The 18,489-nt window shown below is 41.9% G+C and overlaps 1 protein-coding gene and 1 long non-coding RNA gene across 9 annotated transcripts in view; one reads left to right on the plus strand and one right to left on the minus strand.

Moving 5' to 3' along the window:
* Positions 1-404: 404 nt before the first annotated feature.
* RNLS (renalase, FAD dependent amine oxidase) overlaps positions 405-18,489 on the minus strand; it is a 255,901-nt gene continuing 237,816 nt past the window's right edge. For 2 of the 5 annotated variants that reach the window (XM_034662388.1, XM_034662390.1), the window contains exons 7-8: positions 2,018-2,136; positions 607-1,121 (exon numbers count right to left, since the gene is read on the minus strand). In XM_034662388.1, the coding sequence (XP_034518279.1) occupies positions 983-1,121; positions 2,018-2,136 (258 nt within the window). In that variant the 3' untranslated portion in view covers positions 607-982. Of the gene's footprint in view, positions 427-606; positions 1,512-2,006; positions 2,137-10,773; positions 11,026-18,489 lie in introns of those variants that run through there. The other 3 variants (XM_034662391.1, XM_019794266.2, XR_004626090.1) reach the window with 3 other exon arrangements.
* The window catches only part of LOC117802665, a 108,151-nt gene continuing 107,944 nt past the window's right edge, over positions 18,283-18,489 (plus strand). For all 4 annotated transcript variants that reach the window (XR_004626092.1, XR_004626095.1, XR_004626094.1 and 1 more), the window contains exon 1: positions 18,283-18,420. This is a non-coding gene — a long non-coding RNA (uncharacterized LOC117802665). The remainder of the gene's footprint in view (positions 18,421-18,489) is intronic.

Raw genomic sequence — 18,489 nt, forward strand, 5'->3', positions numbered from 1 at the left:
TTCAGAAATGCCAAAGGTGAAAAATACTATTCCGCTGCTCTAATTTGTCACCCTTGCTGCCTGGGCAAGAAAGATCTGCATAGACGGTTTAGTAATTAAGCTTTTCAACACTGCATCATAAAGTTTTATTCTGGTGAAGGCTATATTTATCAGCTAACAAGTATTAAATCACCCCACTGCTCCAGCCGTTTCTCACTTAAATAGGCTCCTTTCAAAACAGAGCAGCTTTCCTTGGCTGGCTTGATTTAATAAGAGTTCTTGTCTGTGTGGTCCTCCAGGCTGACATACATCCCCCTCGGCAGTTGCCCTCCTTCCCAGGGGCACCGGACGCCCTCGCCCTGGGCTTTCAGGGCATCCTGGCCATCGAGTTTCGTGGCCCTCCGGGATGGCTTCCAGCACAAGATATTTTTCTACCTGTTTCAGTTTCTGAAGGGAGAGAGGTGAACAAAAATAAAGAACACAAACAGTGGATACATTTTATTTCCTTATTCGAGCAGCAGGAAATTGGCCTTTTCCTTGAAGAAATGGATCTATACGTAAAATGAGTTTTCAGAACGACTCAAATAGTAAAGTAACGATGATCTACATAGTAAGCTGACTTGAGTCTTTTCCCGTACATGCCACAGATTTATTTCTCAAAACAGATGCGGAATTATTAGGGAATTAGAAGGAGTAGATATTACAAGTCATCGGTAACGACTTAGACGAATCTTTTTTCTAAGTCATTCACCCCACCTTCACAAGTCCATCTCTGCTCTTTTCTTCGGAGGTTGGGGGTTCAGGAGACGAATAGAACAGTTGTCCTTAAGGCTTAAGAAGGCGCTCAGCCCAATGGCTCCAGAATGGCATTAGGTAAACACAAGACAGTTAGCATATCTGAATGTCTTTTCTGCCATGCTTCGAGGGTAAAACCCAAAGGAAGAGAAACGTTAATCAAATATGGGCCAAAATGATGAAAGAAATTTCAATATCAGTCATCTCATCAACCAGAAATCGCATGCAGTTCCCTTTTCCTTTGGCGACAGGGAGCTGGTTTAGAAGGCGGGGATCCATTTCTGTCCAGCCAGCCAGTGACGGGAAGCAGGTGGGTCACTGAAGCATGTGGGTGATACGCTGAACCACTAAGTTGGCAAATATTGAACTATTTTAAGTGCATCTATTTTCCAGTTCAGTAAATTTTCTTGTTGTATTAAATTCATTAAACTTGACACAGTCTAAATGCCACAGCACATCCCAGAGACCACATGAAGGTAAGAGCACCAGCCATTCGATACAGCAAGAGGTAAAGATCGACATATTTTCTCTCAGCTTCTATTTAATTTTTACCTTTCATGTTAAGACTGAATATTTTTTTTAAGGTTAAAAACTATGATATGACTTGGAGAGTCAAGTTGCATCTGGTTATTATGTGAAAACTTGAAGAGGGGGTTTCTTTGTCAGTCAATTGCCCTCCAAACCATAGTCCTAGAAGTCATGACATCTATGACCTACGATTCAGGATCATTTAATAACTAGAGAGAGACAAAAATTATACTCCATTAGCCACAGTTTGGGGGAATCTTGCAGTTCAGCAATTGGCAAAAACACTGAATCAAGGATATACTTGAAGATTAAAAATGAGGATTGGATAAAAATTATTCTTTATTTGGAATGGAAATTTTCAAGAGAATAAAGGTTTTGGAATGTGAACTGTTACTTTGATTGGACCTGCTTTTTTGTGAGGGTCATTTGTTATTCTTAAGCACTATTTTCCTCTAACGAGGAGTAGTCATGGCAATTCAGAAACACCGCGAAAGGTGTACGGTACAAGGAATTTTTATTCTAGCATGGGTGGTAACTGTCAAAATTATAAAATTGATTTTATACTCCATATGAAAAATTTTCCAGTAATTTCTCTCAACAAAATAGAAAACAAAATAATCAATAACAGAAACTTGTGGAAGCAAAAACCTGAAGCTCACACAGAGGACACAGATACAGTTACTAAATATGGTTCTTTAAAGCTTCTAGAACACACCGTGCAGAAGTGATGCAGCCATCGAAGTTGGACTGGGTGAACGCGTCCCCTCCACACACAAGGAACGGTTTGGGATGAAGAGTCAACTGGCCATGAGCGTTGGCAGCAGCCTCTGTAACCTGAAAAGGTAAAAAATAAACAACACAAAAGCATTGTGGTTGACGTTCTTGGCCCTCTTGTGCTGTGACGTCAACACCCACCCGGGGAAGAGCTCTTTATGTGGGGAAATCACCAGGTCTCACAAAACTGAGACCCCTAAGCCCCTCCCCTCACCCAAGTATTCCTGCTGACTTCCTCAAATGTTGACATTTTCAGTTAGTTGATAAACTTATCAGAAGTTGTTGAACTTAAAAATTAGTAGGTCATGATAGGCTCAATTAGTTGGAAGTACAGTGTTTTGTTTTGTTTCGTTTTTTTATAAGGGGGAAATGATATTCATGAAATCATTTACCAATGATGGAGTCCTTTCTACGTGCTAGACAAGGGAAACAGAAAAGAGATAAGGACTGTATCCTTAAGGAGTTCCCAGTTCAACACAGAGTGTGGGCATAAGACAGCGTCTAAGGGCTAAGACAGGGTGAATAAGAGGGCGCTATGGGAACACTGGGGGGGTGTCCAACCCAGCACACCCGGATACGGAAGCCTTCAAAGGGAAAAGGATGGGTCATTTCATTTGAGTTCTGATGGACGCATAGGAGTTGAAGAAAGAGGGATAGGGCTTTCCAAAGAGAATGAGCAGCAAGCATAAAGGCCCCAAAGTCCATGGGCAAGAGAGAACAAAGTGTGTTTTGGGAACTGTGGGGTTGGTGACACAGTGTGTATGTGTGTGTGGTAGAGGAAGGGGCTAATCAGAGGAAGGGACATGGCTGAGAGGTAACATAAGAGCCATTTAGTGTTTCAGAATTAAAATGTGTAATACTTATAAACAAAGGTCTATTAAAAATGTATAATTTACTACTTACGAGGGGCGTCTAGGTGGCTCAGTCAGTTGGGTGCCTGACTCTCAATTTCGGCTCAGGTTGTGATCTCAGGGTGGTGAGATCAAGCCCCCACATGGGGCTCAGCACTGAGCAGGCAGTCTGCTTGAGATTATCTCTCTGCCCCTGCCCTGACCTGCATGCTCTCTCTCTCTCTCTCTAATATAAATAAATAAATCTTTTTTTATAACTAAAATTAAAAAAAGGAATTTACTACTTACGAGCCAAAGGAGAGAGAATTAGCTGAAGATTTATTTTATTTTATAGAACCAGATTTATAAAATTTGCAATGCTAAAAAAGGCACAGAGGTTATTTCCTGGAGAAAAATATTCTCAAAATTGGGATAGATGTTGCTAATAAGCCATCACAGCCAGAAGAATGACAGGGTGACAGCAGTGTGTGAACATAGTCACCATGGACACTGAGACTGTTTGGCTCCTGGAGCACCAAAAACCCCTAAGAAAACTTACTATACACAAACTTATTATAAAGGCAATCTTGGGGCGCCTGGCTGGCTCAGTTGGTAGACCATGCAGTTCTTGATCTCAGGATCATGAGTTCGAGCCTCATGTTGGGAGTAGAGTTTACTTAAAAAATAAATAAGATCACTTCCTTTATTTAAAAAAAAAAGTCAATCTCATGTGGGATTGCTTCCCTGCACAACTTCAAGGGATGCCATTCATAGAGACTACAACGCGGGAGTTCTTGTCCCTTATACAATGTTTTCATGGAAAATAATAGGCTAAGGCCCACGAGGATTTGTCCATTTAAAAATTACCCTCCCCCCACAATCAAGAAATGTGTCAAATGTTATTGGGATTCTGGGGCTGCGATTCGGTCCTAGATAGGCTGAGTTAGTAGTACATACTTGGACGATTTTTTAACACCAGAAAAAGTTCCATAGGTTTTTTTTATTTCTAAGCCATATTTGGCTTTAAAAAGGAGGTTAGTTACAATTATTTCTCTGTCGAATCGCTAAAGATAGGGATGTTTCAAGTCCCGTGTCGCTCAGATACAGATGTTACATTTTAAGAGCATCCTCTCATTTTTCTGGAGGTCACTTGGTAGCAGCAGCCTCTTTCATACACTCAGCAAATCATCTTCTTTAAAAGTTACACCATAGGGGGCGCCTGGGTGGTTCAGTGGGTTAAGTGTCCAACTCTTGATCTCAGCTCAGGTCTTGATCCCAGGGTCTTGAGATCAAGCCCCGCCTAAGGCTCCACACTTGGAGCCTACTGAAAAATGATGCCATAGTTTTATTACGTTCAACTGCAATTTGACTTTTTACCCAGCTTTATGAAGTATAATTGACAAATAAAAATTGTGTATATTTATGGTGTACAACTTGACGTTTTGATATACGTATGTGTACACTGTAAAATCATCACCATAATAAAGCTAACAAATAGATCCATCAGCTCACATTGTTACCATTTTTCCTTCCTTTCCTTTTCCTTCCCTTTCCCTTTCCCTTCCCTTCATTTCCTCCCTCCCTCCCTTCTTTCTGGTGAATCACTTTATGATCTATCGTCTTAGCAAATTTCAAGCACACAGTACGTATTGGTAACTAAGTCATGTTGCTGCACATTAGATCCCTGGAACGGACTCACCCTGTGTAACCAAAACATCGTACCTTGGACCAACATCTCATTTCCCCCTCCCACCAGCTCGTAGCCTTCACGGTTCTACTTTCTGCTTCTGTGAGTCTGACTAGTTTAGATTCTGCATAGAAGTGAGCTCATGCAGCATTTGTCTTTCCATAGCTAATAATCTTGAAACTGGCTGACAAGATTCTTGAGTGGCTAAAACAGACTGCACAGAGTTTGGACACTGAAGCACAGACTTGGGCGTTCTGTCAGAGCATTTACATTTCCCCTTTAATTTTTTAAAGATTTCTTTTATTTTTGTTTGTTTGTTTATTTATTTATTTGTTTATTTGAGAGAGGGCTTGTGCAAGGGGGTGGAGGGTGGGGCAGAGGGAGGGAGAGGAACAAGCAGGCTCCACACTCAGCATGGAGCCCAATGAGAGGCTTGACCCTGAGATCATGACCTGAGCCGAAATCAGGAGTCGGATGCTTAACTGACTGATCCACCCAAGTGCCTCTAAATTCCTACTTTGGGTAGAATTTAAAAAGGTTGGATTATTTGATTTGCCAGTGAAACACTAAGGGAAGAAGAAAACTGTTAGGTTCTTATACATATTAATGATTTCAGAGTGTGATAGCTGATAGTCTGAAAACAAGGGATGCTATATAAACATTCAAAACCCAGACAAGACTGGGTGGAAGCTTGGCAGTCTGGCGCCATTGAGTTGAGGGGCGAATCATTTTCTGACTCTTAATAGGCCATGAGGGTGCCAGCTCTGTTTTCCTGCAGTCGTCAATGCTCATGATGATGGCCCCGATATTCAAGAACCAGTTCTAATATGCATAAAGTATTACTTGTTAGCATTTCTTGAATGTTCGCTGCATGCAAATGCTTTACATGTGCACCCATTTAATGAACACAGCCATCCTATGAGGCGTTGCTACTATTCTCATTTTATAGAGGAGAACACTGCAAATCAGAAAGATTGTCACCTGCCCAAGGACAGAGAGCTAGGAGGTGAAGAAACAGAGTTTCCAACAGAGCACACAGACTCTAGAACTCACCCTTCCGACACTTTCAGAAACATTTCCATGAAGACTTGGTGGAAACAAAACAAAAAGTGTTTGATAATCACTCATATTTTTATGCATCTGGAAAATTCATATAAACAGGGTAACTCATGCATATACATGTAAACTTATGCACGTGTGTATAATACAAAATAATGCACGTACGCATATACGTATAATTTTTAAAACAAAACAAAAACGTTTGGTGGTCTCTTAGCTTAACGCACCTAGAAAATCACATAAATGGGATAACTCATTCATATGTATTCATATATACATATGTGTGTATGTGTGTATAATTTACACACATACACACACATAAATCTCCATTTGTGGTCAAGTTCTGATGCAGTCCTGTTGATATCCCTGTACAGATAAACCATAACACTACTGCACATTAACAAGTATTGAGCAGGAGGGAGCTGAAAAGAGAACGTTCTGCCCAGGGTGAGCTGACAATTGATCGGCGCTGTGTAATTCCATTTGGTGACTCCTAAATGCCAGATGCCAGGTCACGTGGCTGGAAGACCGGACGCTGATTAGCCAGTCTGCAGTTTGGGAAGGAAATCATTCTCACTGCATTTAGGTGTAATCGCCCCTCTGCAATGACCCAGTGAGGAAAATATGAACCACGAAGTGTGTGCTGACAAGCTCCTTCCCCGCGAGTGAAGGAGAGGGTGCTGCAGCCGGGGAGCCCTTCATTGCCAAAGCCATGATGTCTCGCAGTAACGCAGCCTTTGGCTTTGCCTCCAGCCACAGTAAGGAACCACAGCTCAGTGACTGTGTTTAGGAGAGATGTGAGGGCTGAGCCACCTCTTTGGAAATCCAGATGGCGTCAGCCCACATGTGCACCAGGGCTGGTCAGAAAAACCTCTTGCTGCCCTCGCTGATGCTCTGGGGTCGCTATTGCGATGTTTCTCTCTGCTTAGGTGATGACTGGGCTAGACGTATCCATTTGAAGCAGAAAAAGCAGTTTTATTTCCAAGTGGTTTCATCCCACGCGATTGTGTCTCTGGCCTTCCCTCCACCTGCAGAATGAAACAGAAACTCCTCGCTCCACACGGAAGACCTTCCAAGACCAAGTCTTACTCAAGCCTCCTGTCTTGTCCTTTCGCTCACCATTGCCACATGTCCTGTCTACATTCACGAAGAGCTGCTTCAAACACGCTTTTCTTTGTCGTGTTTCTGGGACTTTGAACCAACTGTCCTGTGGAGTGATGTTGTACCATTCCCTCTCTTTGCTGCCAAGGAAATGGCTCAGCCTTCTAGAAGCAGCACAATGTCACCTGCACTAAGGTCTTCTTGCTCTGCCGGGCAGGGTTAAGCACCTTTATAGCGTGTTATTTTATCTGTGATGTTACTTGTTATTTTGCACTGTAATTATGTCCAGATTCATCTCCCTTCCTAGATTGCATGCTTTGAAGAGCAGGGGTGGGCTGCACCAGTCCTTGTATCCAAGGCTGGGGATGGTGTCTAGCCTCTATGAAGTGTGCGGTGAATGTTCATTGACTTAAAAAAAAAAAAGACAATACTTTACACACAGTTGATCAAATGAAGGTCTTTATAAGGAACCATCTACACTAAAAGTGTTATTCAGAGGCTCCCACCGAGCTGGCAGGAAGGCAAATGGAAAAGATACTGTATTTAGAATGCTCTCAATAGCGACGAATGCAGGGCCATCCTCTCATCTCAGACTATGAACTGTTTCATGTGAACATCTCGTGTGTCATGTATGAAGGGGAACCACACAAAGCTGCTGATTCTGTAGGTCAGAAATGCTAAATACTGTCCATCTTTATATGGTTTAACCTAGCAGGTTCTTTGTTTCGTGATTATTAGCTGTAAAAATCCACACAAGGAGTTCTGTGGGTGTGAGAACGAAATTAAAGATGACAAGAGAGAGGAGCAGACAAGAAGGCTAACAGTGACTTCAAAATGGGGATTATCAAGAAAGTGAAGGTGATAATTAGCAAGAAATAATCCAGTGACACACTTGGCGACGTGCATACCTAAGCTGACAGCAAAAGCTCGTCCTCGGGCTGTCAGGCATCTACACAAGCAGCACAATGTCGCTCTGTGGCCTCAAGCATGGCTATATTTTAGGTCGATCCATTCTAGTTGGCTGTCCAGCCCATGACTTGGTTCCTTAACACCAGCCTTTCTGAAATACGGCACTAAGTCATGTCCACGTGGGCACAACAAGAACTGAGGTCTCACCAATTTTAATCCTAGAAGCACAACCAACCCGATAAGAAAATGCGGACAACATTTCAACAACTAGCTTCTTGCTACTGCATTTCCTCACTTGTCATGGATGATTTCATTGAACCTAAGGCACGGTCAACTGGAAGAGGCACCAATATTTTATGGACCAATGAGGAAGAAAAAAGGTGGCAACATGACACAAAGCTTTATATTTACTAGAATAGTTCTCTTGAACTTATCTACAAGCAGTTCTTTTGCAAAACTAGAAAGGAAATAAAAGAGGAATACTGGGTAAGCCTTTCCAAAAATGTCTTCGCATATGTAACGTGACTCCACTCTAACTCCGAGTTGTCCACATCCATGCTCCTCCCCACATCACAGTCTGTCCTCTGTGCCTCCTAGAGCATTTCTTACATGAGTGCTCCACTGAATCGTACTTTCTGGCATTTTCTCTGAGCCACTGATAGCTGTCTTGCAAATTCTGGTCATGCACTTTCTCTGTGGTGGGAAAGAAAGGCTTTCAGACACCAGGACTCATACTCTTTTCTCAAATGGTCTTCAAATAATCTGTTAATTAAAATATCAAGGGGTTACAGTGGCAGTCCCACTGTTAAATCACTGCAAATAGCCGAGTTCACATGTGTGAAAACAACCTCCTGACTGTCTTGGTGTATACCGACTCCGTGGCATATCACAAGCAATGAAATATGGCAAATATAAAATGGGGTAAGGGGGCGGGGTGGTGGGAATTAAGGAGGGCACTGGATGGAACGAGCACTGGGTGTTGTATGCAATTGATGAATCACTAAATTCTACCCCTGAAACTAATTTAAAAAATGGGGGAGGGGTGAAGTATGACGAGTACTTAATATGAGTAAATGTGTAACAAGTCCAAAGATAATGAGGGGCGGGATCCTTGAAGCAGGGCCTTTTCTGGTCACAGCATCTCAGGGTCCCTACACCAGTGTCTTCAGTGTTGCTGGTTTAAACCCTCTGTGTTCTCAGTTCACCAAAAGGAGCGGTCTCAGGAGAACCGACAGAGACAGACTCGTTATCGGAGAATTGATTTGTTCCTTTCCAAAGGTCAACATACGGATTCCAGGACCACACGTGCTTGTCTTCCCGGCCCATTTGTCTCCTCACCCCTGCGATCGGGGTGACACCGGTGCTGCATCTCTGGACAGACGTCACTAATGGATTGTGGCATTCTTTCCCACTGAGCCTGGACGTGGCGGGAGTGTCCTCCCCACCTGATGGCTTCAGGCATTTCACTACCAGTCAATCGGAGTTGGCACTCGAGAGAAATCCTATAAACCTATCCTGGATTCGAAGCCTGCGGAGCAACCATGTAATTACAAATAAGCGAATTAGTTAGTCTTCACTGGTTTTTTTTCCCTCTTTTCTCATGAAGCCAAGATAGTCTGATGCATTGCCTTTGTCCAAACCAGACATGTTTCAGAGCCAAGAATTAGAAGCACATCAGAAGTCATTTCCTCTAGATGATGCAGGACGCCCACTTCTCATTTCTTCTAATAACCTTCTAATAACCATCCCCAGCCCTTAATTCTTAACGTCCCTCCAAGGGTCACATGGGGGCTTTGACTGCCCTGTGAAAATAAGGCAGGTGTCTTGGCTCCGGCCACAGTACTACAAAATTGAACATTGTAACTATCAGGGCTTGTGGGAAAAGTAGGGTTAGAGCAGACAATTCGAAACCTATGGAACTCTGACTGGAGCACTCACACAAACAATACACATCATAGTAAAGTGACCAGCACAACGGACGTTCCCCCAGCATCTGCTGACACCTCTGTAGCCTGAAGTCTGGGGCTTACGCTTCCTCCTCCAAGACAGAGGGCCTGGGGGACAGTTGCTCCTAAAAGACCATTTTTTTAAAGATTTTATTTATTTGTGAGAGACAGTGAAAGAGAGAGCAGAAGCAGGGGGAGCAGCAGAGGGAGAGGGAGAAGCAGACTCCCCGCTGAGCAGGGAGCCTGACGCGGGGCTGGATCCTAGGACCCTGGGATCCTGACCTGAGCTGAAGGCAGACGCTTAACCAACTAAGCCACCCAGGCGCCCCTATTAGAATTTTTTTTTAATTAATTTATTTATTTGAGAGTGAGAGAGCACAAGGGGAGGTGGGGCAGAGGGAGAAGCGGACTCCCCACTGAGCAGGGAGCCTGACGCAAGACTCGATCCCAGGACCCGGGGATCATGACCTGAGCCGAAGGCAGACGCTTAACTGACTGAGCACCCAGACCCCCTAAGAGACACCATTTTGATCTAAATTTAAAGTATCCAGGATGTAGCCTTCTTCATCGATTCATCATTTCACTGAGGGGAAATGTCTTTGTGATTTCTTCATCAGCACTGACAGGTTTGCTGAAGAGCTGACTGAGGCGGAAAACCCACCAGTTGTTAAGGCCGCCGTGACAACCACTGTCGGCCCTGAAGAAAGGCACCTCTGGAGATTTTCGGGTTTTTTCTTCAGATCTTCCTATTTGCTAAGCTTTCCTCTTTGCTTGTGAGGAGATTTACCCGGATCACTTGAAATCATTAACATGTCCGAAACCAATACTATTTCCCATGACACTGATTTCCTCGTTCTCATTTACATTTGAAATAATTCACATTAAAAACAAAATAAAACAAAACAACCCAGGTGCTATAAAAGCTGAGTAATTTTATGGCTTTCTTGTGTTGCCTTACATTCCTGAGGGTCACGTTAATTGGACTTGGGTGTGCCTGAGTCTGGACAAATGGAGATGTGTTAGCCCCCCCCCTTGTGTTTTTGATAATCACACTGAATTTTTTAAAAATTGATTTCTAACAGTTCCAGTGTTGGAGGGTGACTCTTGCCTCCCATTGTTCCCGAGCGCAGGGAAAGGTACTGTCTCCTGGTCGGTCGCACACTACCTTGACTGGGGCGAACTCTGAGGAACAGTCTCCGTCTGAGGTACTGGCCACACTAGCAATACGAGCAGCTAGAAAGGCTGAGACGGTAGGTCTGGGGCTGGGTCATGCACTTCCTCTCTTCCTCTGCTCTGCGGCCAGTACAAACTTGAGCCCGTGCCATGGTACATAAACAGCAGAAATTGAATATTTGGTTAACTTATTCTTTTATGGCCCTGATGCAAAGCTTGAAGGTAGTGGTTCTCAAAAGTCAATCTATGGCAAGAAGAGAAAAAATAAGGAGAATTATGAGCTTTTTCACAGAGCGAAATGTATTCTATTTATAAACTGGTTATGCATGAGGTTATATCTTTACTATTTTTTTTTTTTGGTTATTCCTTCCATTAAATTCTTGTGGCCGTGTTTTTGCTTTTTAAGTTCTTAACTGCAGGATGCAAAGATAGCATTACTATACTGGTTCATTTAGAGGGATTTTACTGGTCCATGAAATAAAAAAGGGTGGAACCGCTGCTGCGGGGCGAGGTGTGGTTCAGAGCGCTGAGATGCTGAGATGCTCAGCCCGAGGAATGCTTTCCATAAAGGGGGTGGGAGGTGGGGGAGCAGAGGGCGGCTTTGAGAAACCACCAGTAATCTCAGGTAACACTGCATAACCTTGGTTTGGACTTGGTGAGTGGATGAGTAATTTTAAAAAATGGAATAAAATCTTGTGTACGACTCATTTCCCAGAAACGTGTGCAGTCCCTCTTCCATCCAAACATTCGTCTGGGTAGAACCAGAATCTGGGGTAACACATCCATCCTCTGTTCATCTGCAGATACTCTACTCAGGTAGGAAACAGAAGGCTGTAGAGAAAAATCGGACTTGGGGGCAAAAGGCTTTGTCAAATGCAGAGTAAGTGCCTACCTTCAAACTGCATGAGGCTAGAGAGAAAATGCGGTCTGTGTTGATTCCACATTTCCCCATTCCTACCAGGTCCCCAAGGCACTGGTCTGAAGCATCTATCCTACGCCTGTTTACAAAAACAGGGAGAAATGTAAACAAACGGTGGAGAGACCAGGGCTTGTGCTCATGTTAGTGGAAACGTCTGTTTACATCTTTATAGATGGGGATCTCTGAAAGGATGAGAATCCAATGATGGGTCAGGGGTGAAAAATATTATCAACCCCTCAGCACTCTTTTTCTTGAGGAAAAAAAATGTGTTCTATGGGCCAAATTAAAAATGTAATGTTTCTATCCCTTTTTTTTTTTTAAAGTCCCTTTGGGGACTAATGAAAATGCCATAAAATGTTGCTGATGCCTCTACACTTAACTCACCAAATCGCAATTTGGTGAGAAATATTTGTTATTTAAAAGCCTTGTTAAGTCCTCAGAAACAGTGAGCTATGAAGGTTGTTTTGTTCTGTTTGAGGGTTTTTTTTTTTTTCATTTTCATATTCCCTGCATCTCCTACTCCGTCGTACACAGCTGGTGTTGAATAAATGTTTGCTCGAAGGATGTGTGCATGTGGGCCCACCAAAAAACAGATGCAAACTTTTGAGAGAGTTTTAAATTCTCCGTGTTCAAGTGGCCTTTAAACGTGGAGGAACTTTATTTTCCCTCTATGGTAAGAATTTTCTTTAGTGTTTCAGTCTCTAAATGTTCCTGGACCTCCAGAATCATCCTGTTATTTACGTCCTTCTGTGTCCTCGCCCTCGACACCTGCCCCTTCTAACTCAGCTCCCCGTCGCTAGCACTGTGCAGGAGACAACACGCCGGGTGCCTACGCGCCTTTCTCTGACGCCCAGAAAGCGGGATTCGCTGCCTCTGGCCCAGCTATTGTAGCCCCCAGGCAAAGGCACCGGGGCATCGGACGCAGCCCGAATTTCAAACAGCAGGTAAAGACGGTTTCCTACCCAGACAATTCCTCCTCACCTCATAAAATGGTACTGTGAAGAACATCCCGAAAAGTGTGTAAGACAGAACTAGACGAGCATGTACATGTGAACGTGTGTGTGTGTGTGTGCACGCATGTGCATGATAGCACATACAGACGTTTGTCTTTATTTTAAAAACTGGGACCATAGTGACACAGTCCCCGATGTTTCCAGTTCAAAGCAGCAGTGAGCCTCCACGGGCATACAAAGTCTAAATACTCCTTTCTTTCCTGGGACACAGGGAATGCATTCTAGAAAGTTCTAGGTGTCAGGGAGGAAAGAAACCCATTCTTCTGGGTGACCTAGCCAATTTATGTCTGTATCTTTTAAAAATTTTCTCTTCGAACAGTCCACTCTCGGTGTTCAGATGTTTGTGGCACAGCCCGAGGTCCTACACATATGGAACGTATTTGCCGTGTTATTAAGACAAGTGATGGCACGGGTTATTTCTTAACCATACGTTGTGTATTATTTAGGATAAGCGATACTGAGAATGGGCTAATAATGACAAATGGGAGGGCTGATTATTCCACTTAGTCTATTTTTAGGTATATTTCCTTAAAAAAATTGCATTTCTTGTGGCTCCTGGTGTTTGAGGCTTTCAGCCCCATATCATCCTATGTTCCATTCCTTCGTCTTCATAAAGAGCTTCATCAGCAACTGGGTGCTTTCCTGCAGAGACGGTACATGGTTAATTGGTTCTCATGCATTCTGTCCTCTTGCTTCTGTTCGACACGTCTCTCCAGTGTTCTATTATATTTAGTGGTGATTTCATAAACCCGTTTCTTTGTTGTGCTGTAGGGAAAGGTTTGCCTGTGCTGTGGGCTTCTGGCTGCAGAGCTGTGTCTGGGACTACGGAGAGCCGTTGTAAAATTACTATTGGTTGGAATACTCTAGATGTGAAGAAAGTGATGTGGTTTGGTCAATTCTCAGTGGAGCTTTTCGTTTTATTAGTATTTGTCTCTTCTATTTTAATAAACCATGGGGTAGATGTAGGCAGAAAGCGCCACAAGTAAATTATATGATCCATGTACCAGCTTTAGTGGGGCTTGAATTGCGAAGGACATACTTTGCTGAAATTGTCTATTCGATTCCTGAGGTCTACATTGAATCTGTTTAGATCTATCTTTCAAAGTCCTGAAAGCGCTGGAGGAGTCAGTCTATTTCGACGAGGAGTTGTTCACAAGCGCACAATAAAGAATGAGATACTGTTTTCTCTAGTACTCTCGCAGTAATAACAGACAGAACAATGGTCGTATTAGAGTCCCCTTTAGAGTTTTTAATTTAATAGGAGATTCTCCTGCCCTTCAGCAAGCTTTAGTATATTCATGCATTAACTCCTCAAATATGATGTGTTCTAGCACTCGGCAAGCCTGCCTAGGGTGCTGGGGGGACAGGCACCATTTTGTAGCCACAAGGTGATCTAACAGGGGGATCTTCTTGTTTTCATCTAAATAGAAATGTTGTGCCTCAGTCTCTCAAAGGATCCAATTGCTTGGGATCCTAGGATGCAGAGGGCCAAAAACGCTTTCGATCTGTGCATCTAGACATGAAGGTGAAATCATCTTTCCTACTCAAGTGGCCTCATCACCACTTCTCCCCCATTTAACAGCAGCCTAGTTCCCCACCAATTCAATCCTTCCTTGTCCTTTCTCCCACTCCATTTCCTTTCCTTTTCTTGATGACCCAGAAGCATGACCATTATTTCTTTCTGGTCCTCATTTGTTCTGCACGAACCCAACGGCTTTTAGTTTGCCCTGTGAGATTTTAGCTGAAAGACTGCCACCCTTTTGATCTTCAGATACAAAAACAACCTCCTTTCTACTTCTAATACTGTGAAAGTAGAAGAATCAATGCTTCTGCTCCTCAGAAAGATGATAATGGAAGATAAAAAACAAGTGGTTTGAAAAGTCAGCTAAATTGAGGTACAAATTGTATACTGTGAAATTCACATGCGTACTGGTCTATCAATTTTAACAATGTACACAGCCGTGTTAGCTACTGCAACAATAACATAGAGAACGTTTCTGTCGTCCCCCCAAATTTCTCTTGTGCCCCTTTGTAGTTCATCCCCTTCTCCTAGTCACAGCCCCTGGCGACCATTGATCGATTTTCTTTTTTTTTTAATTTTAATTTTTTTTATTATATTATGTTAGTCACCATACAGTACATCCCTGGTTTCTGATGTAAAGTTCGATGATTCATTAGTTGCATGTAACACCCAGTGCACCATGCAATACGTGCCATTGATCGATTTTCTGTCCCTACGGTTTTGCCTATTCCAGGAAGCCATACAGGTAGAAGGATATGACAGATAGCCTTTGACTATGGTTTCTTTCACTTAGATAATGCTTCTGAGGGTCACTCATGTCTTGCAAATAGTAGCTGCTTGTTTCATTTTATTCCTGAGTAGTTTTTCATTTATGGACGTACAACCTTTTGTCCAGGTATCAGGTGATGAATATTTGGGTTATTTTGAGGTTTGGGGCAATTGTTGACAAAACGGCTATGAACATTTGCAAATAAATTTTTATATGGACGTATGTCTTCATTCTCTTGGGTAAATCCCTAAGAGTGGGGTCCTTGGGTCCAATGGTAAGTGTGTATTTAACTTCGTGACAGTGTTTTCCAAAGGGGCTGCTGCCATTTTGCACCATCTACGTCCTCACCAGCGCTTGGCACCTTCAGAGTTTTTGATTGAGCCCTTCTAGTAGGTGTGTCATGGCATCTCATTTTAGTTTTCATTTACATTTCCCTAATGACCAAAGATGTTCGGCAATTTTTTGTGTCCTTACTTGCCATCCAGTCTCTTCTTTTGTGTGTGTGGTAAAATACACACAACATTAGTAGTAGCCACTGGCAAACACTTATCTGCTTTCTGCCTCGATGGATTTGCCTATTCGAGATATTTCATATGAGTAGAATTATTCAAGATGTAGCCTTTGTATCTGGTTTTCTCACTTAGCACAATGTTTTCAAGGTTTATCCACATTGTAGAATTTATCAATACCTCATTGCTTTCTTTTTTTGTCCTTCAAATGTTTAATATATGTATTTCTATATAATTTCCCATGGGTCCTCTTATTAGAAATATGTTGAAGACATATTTCTCACCTAACAATTGGTTTTTTAAAAAAGATTTGCTCATTTATTTTAGAGAGAGAGAGAGAGAGCAGGGGGAGGGGGAGAGGGTGAGGGTGAGCCCAATGTGGGGCTCGATCCCCTCAGGATCCCAGGACCCTGAGATCATGACCTGAGCCGAACTCAAGAGTCAAACGCTTAACCAAATACCCAGGTGCCCCCTTAATGACTGATTTTTTAATTGAGGTATAATTCATTGCTTTTTATGCTTGAATGATAATCCATCTTATGGATATACCATATTTTATCCATTCATGTCCATGTTGGACATTTGGCCTATCTCCACCTTTAGTTATTGTGAACAGTGCTTCTATGAACATTTGTGGACACAGTTTTGTTTGAACACATGTTTTCAATTCTTTTGGGTATATAGGAGGGGGATATTTTGGTCATCTTGTAATTCTATGTAGAATTTATTGAGGAACACAAACCGTTCTCCACAATGTCCAAACCATTGCATATCCCACCAGCAAGGTAGGAGCACTCTAACTGCTCTACATCCTTAACAAGCATTTGTTCTTTTTCTTTTTCTTTCTCCCTTTTTTTTTTTTTCAAATTATATTCATCTTGGTGGGTATGAGATGGTATGTCATTGTGGTTTTAATTTGCATTTTTCTAATGACTAAGGACACTGGCCATCTTTTCCTGTACTTGTTGACCATTTGTATCTCTTCTTTGGAGAAATGTCTATTCAAGTCCTTGACCCATTTTAAAATTGGATTATCTGATTTTTTGCTGTGAGTTGTAAGAGTTCTTTCTATATTCTGGATTGTAGAACCTTATCAGATAAGTGATTCACAAAGATTTTCTTCCATCCTATGGGTTATCTTTTTACTTTCTTGATAATTGTTTGATACACACAAGTTGGGAATTTTGATGAAGTCCAAATTATTTATTTTTTCTCTTGTCGCTTATGGTGTTATATCTAAGAAACCATTGCAAAGTACAAGGTTGCGAAGATTCACCCTAATGTTTTCCTCTAAAATTTTATGATTTTAGCTTGTGTGGTTGGGTTTTTAATCCATTTGGGGTAAGTTTTTGCATGGTATGTGAGTTAAGGGTCCAACTTCATTCTTTTGTATGTGGATATCCAGTTGTCCTAGCACTATGTGTTGAAGAGACTATTGTTTCCCATTGAATGTTTTTGGGAAATTTATCAGAAATCAATTGACCGTAAGTGTGGGTTTATTTCCAGACTCGTGGTACTATTCCATTAATCTATATGTCTAGTCTTATGCCATTACCACATTATTTGGATGAGGGTAGCTATGTAGTAAGTCTGGAAATTAGAAAGTGTGAGTCCTCTAGCTTTGTTTTTGTTTTTGTTTTGTTTTGTTTTGTTTTGTTTTTTGAGATGGTTTTGGCTATCTGGGGGTCCCTTGCAACTCCATATAAATATTTGGGTCAGCATTTCTGCAAAGGCCATTGAGAATTTAATAGCGATTACAAGAAGTCTGTGGATCACCTTTGGGTAATATTGCCATTTTAAAATTAGTAAGTTTCCCGAGGGAGCTGGCTGGCTCAGTTGGTAGAGCATGTGACTCTTGATCTCAGGGTCATGAGTTCAAGCCCCATGCTGGGCATAGAGTTTACTTAAAAAACAATAATTAAGTCTCCCAATCTATGAACATAAAATATATTTCCCTGTATTTAAGTCTTCTTTAATTTCTTTCAGCAATGTTTTCTAGTTTTCATTGTAGCACTCTTACATATCCATGGTTAAATTCATACCTCTTCTTTAGTAAAGTGCTCCTCCAAATCTTTTGTCCATTTTTAAATAATTAGGCCATTTGTTTTCTTATTACTGATTTGTGACAGGTCTTTATATAGTCTGGATACTAGTCTCATCAAATATATGTTTTTATAAATGTTTGCTCCAAGTCCGTGTCTTGTCCTTTCATTTTCTTAAGTCTTTCAAAGACACTGTTTTTAATTTTGATCAAGCCCAATTTATGAATTTATTTTCTTATGGTTTGTGCTTTTTGTTTCTTATCTAAGAAATGTTTGCCAAACCCAAGACCATAAAGATTTTCTCCTGTTTTCACCTAGAAGTTCTATAGTTTAAGGTTCTATGGTCTATGATCCATGTGTACTTAATTTTTGTGTACAGTGTGGAACGTGTACTTTTGAATCTAAAATGAAACATTCCAATTTCTATTTTGCTACTTACTAGTTGCGTCACATCAGGCAAAACCATGCAACATGAACCCCGGTTTCTTCATTTGAAGCAAAGATAGTTATATTTACTTCCTGATCTGTCAGAATTGTTGTGAGGATTGAATGAAAAGAAGTAGAAAGTGCTTTCTAAAATCAGAGCAGAAATGTTAACTATTATTTCTAGCTGACAGCAGCAAAAGGACGATGATAGAAGAATGTGTCATAGTTGAGAGAAAGCCAGAACTCAAACAATTACTGGCAGTAGAATGAGGTGTTTGAAAGCACTGGCTTTTAAACAGACCTGTGGCTGAATTCCGGTTTTGCCACCTCCCCGTGGAAGAACCTCATGCAAAGTACTGAGCCTCGACTTCCCAACTTCCTCATCTGTGCAATGGGGAAGGAGGAGACACTCCACAGGGTGCTTGGAGGGTGAAATGAGGTAAGTACAAAGCCCAGTGAGCTACACAGACTAGGGGCTTAATAAATGGCATTTTTTGTGGGGCGCCTG

This window comes from Ailuropoda melanoleuca, chromosome 6, assembly GCF_002007445.2.
Source record: "Ailuropoda melanoleuca isolate Jingjing chromosome 6, ASM200744v2, whole genome shotgun sequence".
Classification (NCBI taxonomy): Eukaryota; Metazoa; Chordata; class Mammalia; order Carnivora; family Ursidae; genus Ailuropoda; species Ailuropoda melanoleuca.